Here is an 18090-nt window from a genome sequence, read left to right on the forward strand (position 1 = left end):
AATAAATAACTGTGGAAATAAGAACAAAGAAGACAAAGAATTAAACAAACGAAACACTAAAGCGATTTCTCGCTAAAACAAAGAGGGATCGTAATATAAGCGTAACTCACCAATGCCTCTGCTCTGCTCAAGAAAGAACACCACTGATTTCCTGACAGTCATTCTACAACTTCCAACCCTCAGCGATACTCTCGTGTTATTCTGAGCCTTATCTTACCCAGATATCTTAATGGATTCGAGGGCTCTCGTCGCGAAAGTCAAGATAAAGTTGAGATAATCATTATCTCATCCCGTAGGGGGTTAGGACCGTCAGGGCACCTCACGCGGTGCACTGTAGGCATTACTTAAGGTTCATTGCAGCGTCCCTTCGGCCCCTAGCTGCAGCCCCTTTTATTCCTTTTACTGTACCTCCATTCATATTCTCTTCCTTGATATCCAGCCTCTCTTAACATTAAATTTGTTTCATAGTGCAACTGCGATTTTTTCCTCGTGTTTACGCCTTTCAAACCTTTCTACACCCAGTTTCCGTCTCAGCGCTGAATGACCTCATACGTCCCAGCGCTTGGCCTTTGGCCTAAATTCTGTTTTCCATCCCATTCCAATCATTGTCTCTTTACGTAAGCAGGTTGCCACGTCGTCTCAGTTGAAATGAATTTTACGATCATGTACCAGTCACGCAACTCTGATACCTCCACTTAATGTCATAATCTAACTTATCATGACACAGTTACTTTTGAGAACCAATTAAAACCGCTGTTTACTTATCCACTGAATCTGATTGGAGTAAGGAAGTACACGGCATGATTAAAAGACTTGCTAAAAGATGAATATAAAGTTTATTGGTAATATTTTTCACGATGTGTTTTCACCTTTTACTGGACGTGAGATGCTGAGGTTTTGTTTATATTCTTCTTCTTCTCCTCTCTCTGTTGCCGCTAAATTAATTCTCTCTAAACTGGAGAACACAGCTTCCCTCTATCAGTTGCTGTTAAATTAATTCTCTCTAAACTGGGGAACACAGCTTCCCTCTCAGTTACCGCTAAATTAATTCCCTCCAAAAGTGGAGTGTACGACTTCCTTCTTGTCAGTTGCCGCTAAATTAATTCTCTCCAAAAGTGGAGTGTACGACTTCCTTCTTGTCAGTTGCCGCTAAATTAATTCTCTCCAAAAGTGGAGAACATAGCTTCCCTTTGTCAGTTGCCGCTTAATTAGTTCTTTCCAAAACTGGAGAACGTGGCTGCCCTCTTGTCAGTTGCTGCTAAATTAATTCTCTCTAAACTGGAGAACACAGCTTCCCCTTGTCAGTTGCCGCTAAATTAATTCTCTCAAAACGAAGCTCTGACTTTCTTCTATCTACATGAGATGATGGAAGATGTAGTATAATCTCTCTCTCTCTCTCTCTCTCTCTCTCTCTCTCTCTCTGCGTGTGTGTGTGTGTGTGTGCGCATGTGTGGGGTGCGCGAAGCTGTAACAGCAGTTTTGAAAGTTTTTGGGGAAAATCTGGGTGGGGAAGGTCTAAAACAGAGTTAAAAGGTGAAAATAATGAAAAGATAATAGTATGGTACATTTTTCGATGATAATGACTAACTGATTAGGAAGCTTTCAGCTTTTATGGGCTCGTTAAGTCAGGGTAGTACGACTGTGAGTGCACTGGTTAATATTGATTGAATTCCACCCAATTTACTTCTTTAACGTAATAGAAATTATATTACATGTATTTTGGTTTATAGTTGTATTATGCCTTATACTAAGGAAGTGTTGTACCTGCATTTATATATTTATCTTTTAGTTTCTTTACAATTTTCATTGCAAGTCTTTCCTTGTGTTCATATCCGCTGATATCTCATAATTCTCTGTGTCAAGTGATTACAGATTTATCATTGTTTTGAGGATTCTGAATCAGTGGCATGTTCCTTATTTACTTGTTTTTCCTTGTCTGTTGATAACATAGAAATCCGTTAGGGGGGGTTAGTGCCGCCAGTGCACCTCACCCAGCGCACTGTAGGCATTGCTTAAGGTTCTTTGCAGCGTCCCTCCGGCCCCCAGCTGCAATCTCTCTCATTCATTTTACTGTACCTCCTTTCATATTCTCTTTCTTCCATCTTACTTTCCACCCTCTCCAAACAATTGATTCATAGTACAACTGCGTTTTTTACTGTCAATTTCCGTTTCAGCGCTGAATGAACTCATAGGTCCCAGTGCTTGGTCTTTGGCCTAAATTCTGTATTCATTTCAATCCAACCTTTAATTAAGCATCTTGGCATTGTGGGAGTACTGAAGTTTTTATGTAACATTTATTGAAGAGACTCTTTCGTTTTCAGTTATTCGTAGATCTAGGTCAGCGCTCATTTTTGTTTATTTCATAACTTTCAGAACAATTCAGAAGTTTATTATGTGCTTTGCGTGAGATGCCAATGTTTGAATATATGACGATATTCAGCAAGTCTGGAATAGTTATATTATTGTAAAGTAGTTTGAAGCCAGAGTTACATAGACCTAAGTGGCTCGCTCCTCGGATTTGCTCTTAATGAAAAAGTTAAGTATATCTTAGTTTAACCAGACCACTGAGCTGATTAATAGCTCTCCTAGAGAGGGCTGGCCCAAAGGATTAGATTTATTTTACGTGGCTAAGAACCAACTGGCTACCTAGCAACGGGACCTACAGCTTATTGTGGAATACGAACCACATTATGACGAGAAATGAATTTCTATCGCCAGAAATAAATTCCTCTAATTCTTCACTGGCCGGTCGGAGAGTCGAACGCTGGGCCAACAGCGTGCTAGCCGAGAGCTCTACCCACCCCTCTAGTGAAGAACTTGCTCGTTCATGGAGGATTGAAAACGGAGTACAGTTTAGTTGAAGTTAGACAGTACAGAAGTCACAAAATTAATACAAACGAATGTAAAGTGAAAAGAGAAAGGCATTTGAGGTGGAAAGCACATTCAACCGCCATCTTGCGAGGCACACTGTAAGCAGCCCTTCCCCTAGTTTGGTGTCATAATTGAAATTTGCTGTGGAATGGAGTGGAATGTAGAGTTTAGGTCAAAATCCAAGCGCTGGAACCTATGAGGTCATTCAGCGCTGAAAGGGAAATTGAGAGTAGGAGGTTTGAAAGGTGTAACAGGAGGAAAAACCTTTCCAGGTGCACTATGTAACGATTGTTGGGAGAGAGGTGAAAGTAAGGTTGAAGAAAGAATATGAACGGAGGTACATTAAAAGGCATGAAATGGGTTGCAGCTAGGGACCGAAGGCTAGCTGCAAATACCTCAATTAATGCCTACAGTGCACCTCGTAAGGTGCACTGACGGCGCTACCTCCCTACCAGATGAAATTTGCTGTGAGAATTCTCCAGCTTAACTGGAATTAGTATTTTTCAAGGGGGAGGGGGAGTACTGGGGAGGTAGGATGGTTATTGAAGAGTGGGGAGAGAGAGAATAGATATAAAAAGTAAAGTATTGTATCAAATGAATCTACGGTCTTTCAGTTATTTTCTGTATTGCATATTTCTTTACGAGTAAGAATCTCTGGCCATTTTATAGCTTTTGTGCTTCGATAAGCCTTTGTCCGGATACACGTGGGTAATCTCCGTCTGACGATTAGTCTCTCTCTCTCTCTCTCTCTCTCTCTTTTGGTCTATAATTTCATCACTATTATTTCTTACCGACGTCTCTCTCTCTCTCTCTCTCTCTCTCTCTCTCTCTCTCTCTTTTGGTCTGTAATTTCCGTCAGACTATTATTTTTTACCGACGTTTCTCTCTCTCTCTCTCTCTCTCTCTCTCTCCCCTTTGGTCCGTATTCAGACATTGCCATCTTTTATATTAGAAATTTCAGGGAGCCTTTTCCCCAATGTTACACAACATATGAACAGATGTTGATACTGCCTAAGAGTACTTTACTAAAGTAACATTGCGTTGCAGGAAAACTTGGGACAAATTTTAACAATGGACAAGTGTACTTTTGTTACGGGGACAAATTTTAACACTGGATAAGTGTACTTTTGTTACGGGGACAAATTTTAACACTGGATAAGTGTACTTTTGTTACGTGATTTCGTTTGACAGCAAAACTGAAATAAGTTACTGACGAAATATCTCAGTGTCTTCACAACAGACGATGACATCATCATTTCCTTTCTTTAACGCAGTCTTCTCTCGCGCAAGGAACAGATTCTGAGGCCTAGAGGAGTCGGGGTGGGGGGCGGGGCTGGGGGTGAAAATTAACAGGTGCAACAGGTGTTTCTGTTCAAAGATCTCCTTCTCCTCCTACTAACTAGGCCAGGTGTGCCATACAAGTGTTTTACTAACGTCGCTGACAGGCGATCTCGTCAGTAATCTCTCTCTCTCTCTCTCTCTCTCTCTCTCTCTCTCTCTCTCTCTCTCTCTCTCTCTCTCTCTCTCTCAAAACAAAACAGTAGATGCAAAAAAAGATTTCTTCGTAATCTGAGGTGAACACAAGATCATATGAACCTCTCTCTCTCTCTCTCTCTCTCTCTCTCTCTCTCTCTCTCTCTCTCTCTCTCTCTCTCTCTCTCTCTCTCTCTCAAAACAATAGATAAAAAAGATTTCCTAATTTAAAGTGAACACAAAAACACATAAATCTCCCTCCCCCCTCTCTCTCTCTCTCTCTCTCTCTCTCTAAAATATTTCTTCATAATCCAGACGGAATTCAAGAACACAAATTCTCTCTCTCTCTCTCTCTCTCTCTCTCTCTCTCTCTCTAAAATACTTCTTCATAATCCAGAGTGAATTCAAGAACACAAATTCTCTCTCTCTCTCTCTCTAAAATACTTCTTCATAATCCAGAGTGAATTCAAGAACAGAAATTCTCTCTCTCTCTCTCTCTCTCTCTCTCTCTCTCTCTCTCTCTCTCTCTCTCTCTCTCTCTCTCTAAAATATTTCTTCATAATCCAGACGGAATTCAAGAACACAAATCTCTCTCTCTCTCTCTCTCTCTCTAAAATACTTCTTCATAATCCAGAGTGAATTCAAGAACACAAATTCTCTCTCTCTCTCTCTCTCTCTCTCTCTCTCTCTCTAAAATACTTCTTCATAATCCAGAGTGAATTCAAGAACACAAATTCTCTCTCTCTCTCTCTCTCTCTCTCTCTCTCTCTCTCTCTCTCTCTCTCTCTCTCTCTCTCTCTCTCTCTAAAATACTTCTTCATAATCCAGAGTGAATTCAAGAACACAAATTCTCTCTCTCTCTCTCTCTCTCTCTCTCTCTATAAAACATTTCTTCATAATCCAGAGTGAATTCAAGAACTCAAAAATCTTCTCTCTCTCTCTCTCTCTCTCTCTCTCTCTCTCTCTAAAACATTCTCTCTCTCTCTCTCTATAAAGATTTCTTGAATGAATTCAAGAACACAAAATCTCTCTCTCTCTCTCTCTCTCTCTCTCTCTCTCTCTCTCTCTCTCTCTCTCTCTCTCTCTCTCTCTCTCTCTCCCCAGAGTGAATACAATAACACAAAAATCCTATTCATTCAGAACAACAGATGTAAATAAAAAATGATTTATTCATAACCTAAGGCGGAAACATCCACCACAGATTTTCCACCCTTTCAGTAAGTCAGCAATACTCAGTAACACAGTATTTTAATTTAACTGCACAACAGGTGTTTTGACAGGGAGAACAATCACCGACTCATCCCTGATTTACCTGAAGGTAAGATAGAGGTCGATAGTTATGGTGTCTTTTATTTCCTGCTGTCCTGAGCTGAAAGCTGATGATGAATTTTGTTTTTCGTATGTCTGTACTATGTGCATTCATTAGTCTGTGTTATGTGTAATTTTTTTTTTTTTTAATTCTAAACTATTGGACCAAATTCAGCCAAATTTACCAGAGCTGTCTGTGCATGAGGGGAGTACAAATCATGATTATTATTATTATTTATTTAATTTTATTATTATTTTTTTTTTGGTCTATCACAGTCATCCTATTCCGGGTTGCATCCTGCCTCCTTATGAGTCCATCACTTTTCTCACTATGTGCGCTGTTTCTAGTAGCACACTTTTCTGCATGAGTCCTGGAGCTACTTCGGCATCTAGTTTTCCCAGACTCCTTCTCAGGGATCTTGGGATCGTGCCTAGTGTTCCTATGATTATGGGTGCAATTTCCACTGGCATATTCCATACCTTCTTAATTCGATTTTCAGGTCTTGATACCTAAATCAGTTTTTCCCTTTCTTTCTCATCTACTCTGGTGTCCCGTGGTATTGCCACATCAGTGAGTGATACTTTTTTCTTGATTTTGTCAATCAGCGTCACGTCTGGTCTATTGGCCAAGTATCATCCTGTCTGACCTGATACCATAGTTCCTGAGGATCAGGCAAAGGTCCTCTGGGATTATTATTATTATTATTATTATTATTATTATTATTATTATTATTATTATTATTATTATTATTATTCAGAAGATGACCCCTATTCATATGGAACATACCCACAGGGGCATTGACTTGAACTCGAACTTCCAAAGAGTATGTTGTTCATTCGAAAGAAGTAGCAGAAGGTAATAGGAAATACATGAAGGAGAAATCATTTATTAAAAAAGAAAAAATAAATTAACAAATTACAATAAACAGACAGATAAAAATTTAAGCAAAGTATTACTGCACAAGGAGAATTGTATTAGGGCAGTAATGCATGGCATCTTCGCTTGAACTTCTGAAGTTCCAATCGCGTGACATGCTCAGGGAAGCCTCGAATTTCAATCCTATCTACTCTCAATTGCCCTTCCAGAGCTGAATGACCTCATAGGTCCCAGTGCTTGGCCTTTGGCCTAAATTCTATATTCATTTCAATTCAGTTACTCTGCTTGTGGGTTCATCAGTGTCTCTGAGTTTTCTTTCAGCTTATCTGTTCATTTCATTGCTTGTTCTAGTTCTTCGTTGGGCGAGTCGGTAGAGTTGTGGGCTAGCACTCGCTAGCCCGAGTTCGAGTCTCCGGTCGGCTAATGAAGAATTAGAGGAATTTGTTTCTGGTGATAGAAATTCATTTCTCGGTATAATGTGGTTCGGATTCCACAATAAGCTGTAGATCCCGTTGCTAGGTAACCAACTGGTTCTTAGCCACGTAAAATAAGTCTCATCCTTCGGGCCAGCCCTAGGAGAGCTGTTAATCAGATCAGTGGTCTGGCAAAACTAAGGTATACTTAACTTTTCATATTGCTTGTTCTGTCCGCTTTCAACCTCCACCGTAGCTTGCATCGACCTATTAGCAGTGGTTCTTAAACTTTTTTGTCTTGCGGCCCCCTCTGCATTATGTATAGATCCCACGACCCCCTGCCCCTGAAATTTTGCCAACTATAATCTATAAACAATATGTTGTCTATTTGTATGCTATTATACTTACCATAACAATAAAAGGCAATTCATAAACAAGATTTGAAATTAAAATTGACTTATATTTTGAATTTTTGCCATGTTTTGAGATAATAATTAGAAAATATATGGAAGCAGTGATAACGTTTTTGGTAATTTTGTAATTAACATCACAAATTAAAAATAATAGGCACCATCTGGCAACTCTGATATCAAGGCTTGGAAGCTTTGGAAGCCCCCCACACGCCCCAGTTTAAGAATCACTGTATTAGAGTTTGTGTAGCTCTTTGAAAATGCTTACTCACTGCACTGTTTACATATTTTTGGTCTGCTCTTTGAAAAGAATGGTTTTGCCTTAAAACTTGCAGGTGAAACTTTCTCGACTTCTGAGTAATTTTTTTTGAATTCATGAATTCGGAGCAACTTCAGCTGATATCAAGGCTTATTTCACTCACCACACTCGAGATATTCAAGATAATCTCTCTCTCTCTCTCTCTCTCTCTCTCTCTCTCTCTCTCTCTCTCTCTCTCTCTCTCTCTCTCTCTCTCTCTCTCTCAAAACGGTCAATGCAAAAAAAAAATCCATCATAATCTAAAGGAATACAAGAACACATAAATCTCCCCTTCTCTCTCTCTCTCTCTCTCTCTCTCTCTCTCTCTAAAAACGGTAAATGCAAAAAAAATCTTCATAATCTAAAGTGAATACAAGAACACATAAATCTCCCCTTCGCCCTCTCTCTCTCTCTCTAAAAATGGTAAATACAAAAAAAAGCTCTCTTCATAATCAAAATTGAATATAAGAACCCATAAATCTCTCCTTTGCCCACCCACTCTCTCTCTCTCTCTCTCTCTCTCTCTCTCTCTCTCTCTCTCTCTCTCTCTCTCTCTCTCTCTCTCTCTCTCAGCTCGTCTTCATTAATCTGCGAGGTTTATAATTGTCGCTGGGGTGTTTTGATTGTAGTGGAATCCTTTAATTTTAAGTAGATTTTTTGTTCCCTTAATTTTAAGTAGACTTTTGTCCCCTTAATTTTAAAATTGGCTTTGGGCTCCTTTTTCTTAAGTAGGCTTTTGAATTCGATTAATTTTAGGTAGACTTTTGGGATCCCTTAATTTTAAGTAAGCTCTGGGATCCCTTAATTTATAGTAGGCTTTTGGGTTCCCTTGATTTTAAGTAGGCTTTTGAGTCCCCCTTAATTTTAAGTAGGCTTTTGAGTCCCCCTTAATTTTAAGTAGGCTTTTGGGTTCCCTGAATTTTCAGTGGGCTTTTGGGTTCCTTTGATTTTAAGTAGGCTTTTGGTTTCCCTTAATTTTAAAGAAGATTTTGAGTTCCTTTAATTTAAAGTAGGCTTTTAGGATCCGTTAATTTCAAGTAGGCTTCCCTTAATTTAAAGTAGGCTTTTAGGATCCCTTAATTTCAAGTAGGCTTTTGGGTCCCCATAATTTTAGGTGAGATTTTGAGTTTCCTTAATTTTAAAGTAAGATTTTTTGATCCATTAATTTAAAGTAGGCTATTGGGATCCCATGATTTTCAGTAGGCTTTTTGAGTTCCCTTAATTTTAAGTAGCCTTTTGGGTCCCATTAATTTTAAATAGTCTTTTGGGCTCCCGTATTTTTAAGTAGGCTTTTGGGTTCGATAAATTCTAAGTAGGTTTTGAATTCCCTTGATTTTAAGTAGACTTTGGGTTCTGTTAATTCACAGTAGGCTTTTAGGTCCCCCTTAATTTTAGGTAGGCTTTTTGGTTCCCTAAATTTTAGGTAGGCTTTGGGTTCCCTTAATTTCTGGTAGGATTTTGGGTTCCCGCAATTTTAAATAAGCTGTTGGGATCCCTTAATTTGTAGAAGGGTTTTGAGCTTAATTTTTGAGTTGGGTTCCCTTTTTAGAAGGTTTTTGGGTTCCCATAATTTTTTAGTAGGCTTTTGGGTTCCCTTAATTTTAGGTAGGCTTTTGGGTTCTCTTGATTTTAAGTAAGCTTTTGGAATCCCTTAATTTTTAGTAGGCTTTTGGGTTACCTTAATTTGAGAAAGTGTTTGGGTTCCTGTACAGTTTTTTAGCAGGCTTTTGGGTTCCCTTAATTTTAAGTAGGCTTTTGCATCTGTGCAACTTAGTGATGTCCATCTCCTTGGCGTCGCAGCATTGAGTATCAGTATCATCTTACACATTAGTGAATAAACTTTGTTCTGGAATGGAGAGAAAATCTTCAACAATTGTGTCACTTATCAGGGAGTTGCCTTTTAAACGAACACCTCCATACAGAGAGGTCACTGACACCAGTTATAACTGTTCTGTCAGTTTCCATTTTTGTCTGTTAACAGTGAGCCCCTCCTAAGAATTGTTACACCTTTCACACCTTTTACTGTCAGTTTCCGTTTCAGCGCTGAATGACCTCATAGGCCCCAGTGCTTGGCCTTTGGCCTAAATTCTGTATACAACATACAACAACATTAACGAAATATTATGTAAGCATTGTCAGATATGTTGCAAATGAAGTATATTCATTTTTGAAATAAGGTTAAAGGTTATTACTCAGACTGAAATCGTGTGTCCTGAGCTGAGAGGAAGAAAGGAAATTTAGTAAAACTACTGAAACTTATCTCACTTGGTCAAATCATCACAAATGATATGTTACAAGATTGATTGGTTTAATATGAGAAAGATATTATGCCATAAGATCAAATGTTCGTAGTACTGGGAGTAAGTCAGCTGAGTTGTATAAATGAATTCCTAAATAAGCGATGAAGGGAAAGAAAAATTCCAGACAAAATTGAAAATATTTGATAAAGTATATATTTATAGTTCAGTTTTCCTATACCGTTCCTTTCATATTCTCTTTCTTCCATCTTACTTTCCTCAAACCTCTCCTAACAAGTGATTCATAGTGCAGCTACGAGGTCTTCCTCCTGTTCCAAATTTCAAACCTTTTACTGTCAATTTCCGCTTCAGCTCTGAATGACCTCATAGGTCCCAGTGCTTGGCCTGTGGCCTAAATTCTTTATTCAGTTCAATTCCTATATCCACATAAAATTGTCATAGAAAATTATGTAAATTACGTTCCATCTGGAGCAGAAAACGTGTAATACTAACGACACCTCCTCTTACTTCTTCCTAATACTCGTACCATAATATTCTTTGGAAACTTGAATTTCAAGTCAGTGGCCCCTGTGGTGGGCTTGTATCGTATGAATAGGGTTCATCTTCTGAATAATAATAATAATAATAATATTTACTACTGCCTTCTGTAACTTCTTCCTAATGAACCCCCTTTAATATTCTTTGGAAGCTTGAATTTCAAGTCAATGGCCCCTGTGGTGGGCTTCTTTCGTATGAATAGAGTTCATTTTCTGAATAATAATAATAATAATAATAATAATAATAATAATATAATAATTCCTATTACCTTCTGTTACTTCTTCCTAATGAACCCCCTTTAATATTCTTTGGAAGCTTGAATTTCAAGTCAGTGGCCCCTGTGGTGGGCTTGTTTCATATGAATAGGGTTCATCTTCTGAATAATAATAATATTAATGTAAATAAAAGATTCCTCGATAATATTTTTACATACGAGCTAAATCTAAATATGTTTGTAGATTTCCTTTTTCAGCAGAGTTTTTTTTTTATCTTTTTAATACCGCGCAGTTTAATGTTTCGATATCCACTTATTTACATTCTCAATAACTCTGACCAGAGGGGGGAAAAGTTGCCAAAAGTATCTTTGTACGATTTGCTAATGTGCCTAGCACATCAAAGTGCCTCCTAAGAGTCCAACATTATTCAGCCATGATGATAACAGATCAGTATACAACTTTGAAACTTGAAAAATACCACAAATTGGAGAACAAATGTACTTAAAAAAATCCACATAGTTTTGGAGAGTCATGCTCGCTCTTCAGTGCAGTGTAGAGACACGCTCCGGAACTGTGTATGGATTTTTTAAAAATATATTTGCTTTAGAGTGCAACTGCGAGGTTTTCCTCCTGTTGCACCTTTCAAACCTTTCCATTCTCAATTTCCCTTTGAGCGCTGAATGGCCTCATCATAGGTCCCAGTGCTTGGCCTTAGGCTTAAGTTTTATATTCCTACTAGCTGACCAACCTGGCACTGCCCTTGAAAACTCTGATTGACAGCCAATAAAATCTCAATCTCTCTCTCTCTCTCTCTCTCTCTCTCTCTCTCTCTCTCTCTCTCTCTCTCTCTCTCTTCCCTTCCCTATTAACATAGTTGCTTCAGTTACATTGCCCAGCATTTTTGACATTTTATATTTCACCTTCTCACCCCCCATTCCTATTGGGGCAGAACTTGGACCTCGAAAACTATTGATTAGACACTAATGTCTGTCATTTTTGACATTTTATTTTTCACCCCTTCTCACGGCCCCCTCTTCTATTGCAGCTGAACTTGGACTGAAAGGGCATTAGGAGTGTAACTATCCATCTCAGCAACCTTGAAAACTATGGATTAGACACTAATATATGTCGTTTTCGGTTATTTTTACATGTCACCCCCTTCCTACCCTCACCCCATTTGGTGCCAGTGATATCTTACCCCCACAGTATTCTTTTCCGTAAAGCAAGTCATATGTATATACCAAGTTTGGTTGAAATTGCTCGATAAGTTGTAGAGTTATACTGGAACATGCACACATACATACATACATACATATATCCATTTATATATATATATATATATATATATATATATATATATATATATATATATATATACATACTGTATATAGATTCCTAGCGGTATTTTGAAAAACGAATTGACGAAATATAAAGTCGCTCTCTGCCCCCACTAACAGACCAACATAAAACCACATGTACTTCCTAAACGAGGAAGTGTCTGAAAAAAAGTCTGGTTGACGAACACCCACTGAGAAAATAAAAGAGAACGGGGAAAAGATTGCTGAACTTTCAGTTGTTAGTTTTATCCAGAACACGATGGGGGAATTAAGATGTCACTCCTGTTAATATCCACAAGTGATCCAGGCACATAACTTTGAAACAAGCTGTTTGTCATTGCGGCGTTATCAGAAAAATAATTGGTTTCTCGCCATAAAACCAAGTTCGTAACGCGGTCGTTTATTTGTGCGCTAGAATCGTGTGGCAGCTTCGGAGGTTGAAGGCGTGAAAACACTTCAGATTTTCGAGTGCAAGATATCATTGTACATAGAATTTAAGAGTAAACTGACCTCAAATACATCAGCTTTTTCCTCCCAAGGAGAGAAAAATAAAACTTCAAATCTTCAAGTAAAAGACTGTGCATAGAATTGTTAGCGTAAAATAACCTCAAATATTTGAGCTTATTCCTTCGTATTTAAAGTACTGAGAGAACTAGTAAGAATGCCTTTTAGTAAAGAAAACTGGAATATTTAGGCTATAAATAAAAAGAACTTAAATACTTTGACTAAATAATGAAAACTGAAATATTATAAATAAAGAAAACGGGAATATTCAGATTATAATTAAAGAAAACTGAAATATTTAGACTAAAAGAGAACTGAAATATTTTGACTAAATAATAAAAACTGAAATATTTAGACTATAACTAAAGAAAATGGAATATGTAGACTATAATTAAAGAAAACTGGAATATTTAGACAACATATAAAGAGAACTGGAATACTTAGACTATAAGCAAAGAACACTGGAATATTTAGACTATAGTTAAAGAAAACTGGAATATTTAGACTATAAACAAAGAAAACTGGAGAATTTAGGCTATAATTAAAGAAAAATGGAATATTTAGACTGCAATAAAAGAAAACTGGAATATTTAGACTGTAATTAAAAAAAAATTGTATATTTAGACTATAAATAAAGAAAACTGGAATATTTAGACTATAATTAAATAAAACTGGAATATTTAGACTACAGTATAATTAAAGAAAATAGGAATATTTAGACTATGATTAAAAGGAAAACCAGAATATTTAGACAATAGATAAAGAAAAGTGAAATATTTTCACTACAAATAAAGAAAACTGGAATATTTAAACCATAGATAACGGAAACTGGAATGTTTAGATTATAGATAAAAACAACTGGAATATTTAGACTAAATATTCATACTCTCTCCCTCCCATCATTACTTTCCTCAACCATCTCATAGTGCAACTGCAAAAGTTTTTTTCTTATATTACACCTTTCAAACCTCTTCACTCTCAATCTCCCCTCTTTCTCAATCTCCCTTTCAGCAGAATGACCTAATCACAGGTCCCAGCGTTTGGCCTCTGGCCCAAATTTTATATTCCATTCCATCTGATTTTGTATAGAAGGCCTTCCACGAGCTGATTGACTATGGTGGTAAGAAAAAAGGGGGTTTGCGATCATGAGAGACAAGTGTATCAATTATAGGAGACAACAGCAGAGGGGTCTTCGCTGACGTCATCACAAGATTTACGATAACCCACACAGAAGGTTCATTGAAGATGAATCATAGTAGCGACGTTCATGAGAGTTCCTACGCTTAACTAGCTAAACAGATTTTGTGACAGATTTTGTCTCTGGTCAAATTGTTATGAATTACAGATTTTTTTGTATATTTTGTAAAATATATGCTGCACGCGTCAGATACGGCTATTGTTAGTAATGTTTTTCCCCTATAGTTTATCTACTTTTTTCTGAGTAAATCAGTGACTATATTTTGCTTATAAGTTTACAGTTGAATTTGAGGTTAATTTTTACCTCTTTTATAAAGGCTTGCTAGTCTCTGTCTAATGAGTATTCTACAAATTATGAACATACCTAAGTAACATTAACTGTTTTCATATATATAATACATAGGCCTACACGCAAACATATGCACATAGGCCTACCGGTATGTAGCATTTTAGTACCAGTCCAGCACCAGAATGTAATTAACTTTTTAATAGTCTATTTCACTTTTTCGAAAACTATTTCTTTGTAATTGGTGAGGTATTCTAAAATTACACGAAAGAACATATGATACCAGATAGCAGTGTAAGTTAAAAATACCTTGTCCTAAATAGGACCAATTTATGCAAAAACTGTATACCCACTCCGGTTCCAACCATCTTACTTAAATAATTAGATATGTTACCTCAATGTGATATCATCATTTTTCTATTTGGAAACATTCTTTAGACCTTTTCACAGTTCACAGTTCACAGTTCTGTCAGCAAGCCCCTAGCTGTAACCCCTTTCGTTCCTTATACTGTACCTCCTCTCATATTCTTTCTTCCATCTTACTTTTCACCCTCACCTAAAAATTGTTTCCTAGTGCGACTACGAGGTTTTCCTACTGTTACACCTTTCAAACCTTTTACTGTCAATTTCCGTGTCAGCGCTGAATGACCTCACAGGCCCCAGTGCTTGGCCTTTGGCCTAAACTCTATATTCAATTCAACCGGAACGAAAGAACATGTAAGGAATGGAATGGTATATATGCTTCAGCAAGTGTGGCTTGGATTGAATTCCGGTAATCGTTTAATCTTACCGTTATCTTGAATCTGACGAAATATTATTCTCTGTTCTTCAGGAAACTGAAGCTGAATTGGTAGTAAAGGGACTGAAGGTGACCTCTGCGTCTACGATTCCCATTTTATCTCTGATGACGCCGTGAGTATACCTGGTAACTCAATCTAGTCTCAGGCAAATCTTGCTCATAAATTGAGCTTAGTACTAAGATTTTTGTGTTTTTAGCTTCTTGGACACTTAACAAAGAAGGAAATATAAGGCAAAAGATAAAAAGTTTTATATAAAAATAGTTTCAGTTGACTGCGCATTACACTGTTTCTTTTTGTCAACTTCAGTAAAGTACTGAGGCTTATTTTTTACCCCAATACCGTATACACTACACCTTAGGCCTAATCACAATTGTCCCTCAAACATTACAAATTCATTACGCATTACAAGTCTCCTGAGGATCTGTGAGTCAATTAAGAAGGTTACAAGCATATAGAAGGATATAGGATTAGTAAAGATTATGTACAAAAAAGATTGCACATATTTCAGATAAAGGATGATTAAGGTTTAAAAGAACATCTGTTCCTGGAGCTTATGATAAATGGCAGATGTCATCTTACATCCGGTTAGAAAAACTGTAATCTGAAGCAAATTTTAGTTATTACTCAGTATAGGCCTACAATTCATTCGTGTTTGGTAGAGAGAGAGAGAGAGAGAGAGAATGAATGAATATATTTTACCATATATGAAGAGAAATAGCCACAACTAATGGGCTATCCAGTCGTGATAAACAATAAAGAAAAGGGTATAGATACCTCTTAAGCGACCTCCCTTTTCGATGGTGATATATAAGCCACCATTGCCCACACTGAGACCTAGAACAATTGATTGACCACCGGGTACATCATTCACTTCTTGGGTCAACATAGGCACAAAAGGGTTTAAGGGAAAGTGCTCAAAGTTTTAAGTTTTCTGACATATCTCAAATGCTGTTCATTTATGTATGTATGCATGTATGTAAGTATTGTTATTTTCATCTGTTATTTTACCATATATTTTTTTAGATTTCTTGTGTTTTCATGATTTATTTTATATAATGGCATTCCACTGTTCAGAAGATTCCACAGTATGTTAAAAGATTTCTATCGTTTTCAATGGTCGACATATAAACATTATTGGAACTGCATTTCTCCATAACAGTTTGAACAAATAATCACGCTTTATATCTTTTATTGTTGGCTTCACAACATCTTTCACTTCTCAATTTCTGACAGAAATCAATAACCATTCCCTAATCCACAGTAGATGAGTTCAAATTAGTCAGACGTTTGTGCATACGTCCGAGTTTGCCCTGAAATCGTTTGATATTGTTTTCTTCGTCTCAGATAGTTTTTTAAAAATATTTTGCGTCTCTGCAGTATGTTTTCAATACCTTCCTGATTTCGTGTCTATTTTTCTATCTATCTGTCATCTACTTGTTACTTTTATTATGACAGCGGTATGCAACAGCCCTCTCCAATCTCACATTGGATGTTACAGGTGTTTGAAATGTTCAGACTCGTATGGTAAAAATACTTTTCAAATTGTTATTAGGAATCCTTTCCGCCAACTTTCGTTACAAACTGATTCTTATTTCGGATGATTACGTATGCTGTTTAATATTTTACCTCATTTTTTGGGTGGAAATCAATGTATGTTTCATTTGCTTCGTAAGCTTAAAACTTTTTTTTTTTTCCTGATGGTCTGTGGCGCTTTCTGAAGTCAGCCTCGTTGTGTAACCCCAGCGGATAGTCGCTCTGTGACTGTTGTGTTTAACTAAAGAGACTAATAGTACTGTTTCTCTCGCCTGACTACTCCCAGCTGACTGCTTCGTCTAGCATCTACTGGAATAATATCAAGGTCAGCAGCAGAACACGAGAATGGGTTGTTTGCCCTCTCCCATCTTCCTTGGACAGTCAGGCTATGAAAGTCACTCTCTCTCTCTCTCTCTCTCACCTTGATTCCCGCAGTTAATCTTTCGTCTTTTAAGAGTTTATCCCTTCATTTCCAGTTAGACTTAACAAAAAAAAAAAAAAATAGATACGAGGTCAACACTTTTCTTAGATTTTACCATTCAGAAACTTCTTAGATTTTGCCATTCAAGCAAACGCTCTAAGCAAAGAAGTCAGCAAAAAATATCCAATGAAAAAAGCTTTACAGTACAAAGGCCAACTGCAAACAGGTACAACAAATAATCATCGTGTATTTTCAAAAAAAAATTATTGCCGTTCTGCATAATTCCTTTTTCATAGCTCTCAAAAAAGAGTGTCACATCTGAGCCTTCTTACCAAAGTGTACCAACTGAAAATACAGGCTACGCAATATGGAGGCCCAAGAAAGCCTTTGGAATGAGTGGAAAAGTAACTATTTTTATAGCTGATGGTTATTCACAGAAGACCATCGCGCCATCTTGGACAGCCCAGGGAGAAATGCCTTTGGTCATTATGTTATATTGTGAATTACAGAACTCATTCCTTTAGACTTTCTGAGACAGTAAGAAGAACGACCCGAAGGCATTCCGTCACTTTTTCTAGAGACACCTGGCACAGGTGTTCGCCGGGTTCATTGTTTCACAGGTGCAAACCACATATGGTACGGAGGCGAAGGTAGTTCATAAAACCCACATACAATTATTGAATGGTTTATTTTATTTTTCCAGTACAATCATATGGGAAATTTGTACAGTGTTGGTAAATAGAAACGTTTTTAGTAATAGGCCTATGCCAGTGGTCGGTGCTTCTGGTAGACCGCTAGACCCACCAGCAACTTCGCGAGGTCGAGGAGTCGTCTTGCCACAGTGGCAGATGAGAACAGGTGCTTCTGAGAAATTGGATTGAGGAGGAGGTTGAGAAAGACAACAGCACCTGGCGGAGAGGTCTCCCGGTGCGTCACGTCTCAGAGTTGAACTGACTGTGCCCTCGGCACCACCAGCGCCGCCGTCACTCATCACCAGTAACACCGATCCTCTCCACCGAAAAAAAAAAAAACATGAAGAAGTCTCTCACCACCGCCGTCCTTCTGCCGTTGTGGATGGTGTTGGTGTCCCGTGCCACGGTACGTTCAAAAGAAGGCCTCCTTGGGACAGCCTTCTCAGATATAGTGCGTAAAATAAGGTGTCGCGGTGTTGAAGGCCATTTACAAATACACGGCAGTGTGGTGTGTCTTCGTGAAGTACATAAAACGGTTTAAGTTATGAAGGTATCTGTGGTGTGCCTAGTACCAGTTTAATGTTATATACCTCAATTTCCTCCTTTCTCTTCTATGACGATTTTTTTTAGTTGCAACTGGTTTCGCTCACTCCCTCCCTT

At 37.7% G+C, this 18090-nt stretch overlaps 2 protein-coding genes across 7 annotated transcripts in view; one reads left to right on the forward strand and one right to left on the reverse strand.

The window, feature by feature from the left end:
- LOC136840685 (uncharacterized) overlaps positions 1–18090 on the reverse strand; it is a 74649-nt gene that overhangs the window by 26862 nt on the left and 29697 nt on the right. The window contains exon 1 of one of the 4 annotated variants that reach the window (XM_067107402.1): positions 111–206. The exons of the other annotated variants lie outside the window; for them this stretch is intronic. The gene's annotated coding sequence lies outside the window, so the exon portion shown is untranslated. Of the gene's footprint in view, positions 1–110; positions 207–18090 lie in introns of those variants that run through there. 4 annotated transcript variants of the gene reach the window in all.
- Positions 1–18090, forward strand: part of LOC136840686 (uncharacterized) — a 68503-nt gene that overhangs the window by 11532 nt on the left and 38881 nt on the right. The window contains exon 1 of one of the 3 annotated variants that reach the window (XM_067107407.1): positions 14822–14896. The exons of 1 other annotated variant lie outside the window; for it this stretch is intronic. Coding sequence is in view for 1 of the 2 variants with exons in the window: in XM_067107405.1 (XP_066963506.1) it covers positions 17771–17836 (66 nt within the window). In the remaining variant the exon portion in view is untranslated. Of the gene's footprint in view, positions 1–14821; positions 14897–17373; positions 17837–18090 lie in introns of those variants that run through there. One more of the 3 variants, XM_067107405.1, reaches the window with a different exon arrangement.

Source organism: Macrobrachium rosenbergii, chromosome 8 (genome assembly GCF_040412425.1).
Source record: "Macrobrachium rosenbergii isolate ZJJX-2024 chromosome 8, ASM4041242v1, whole genome shotgun sequence".
Classification (NCBI taxonomy): domain Eukaryota; kingdom Metazoa; phylum Arthropoda; class Malacostraca; order Decapoda; family Palaemonidae; genus Macrobrachium; species Macrobrachium rosenbergii.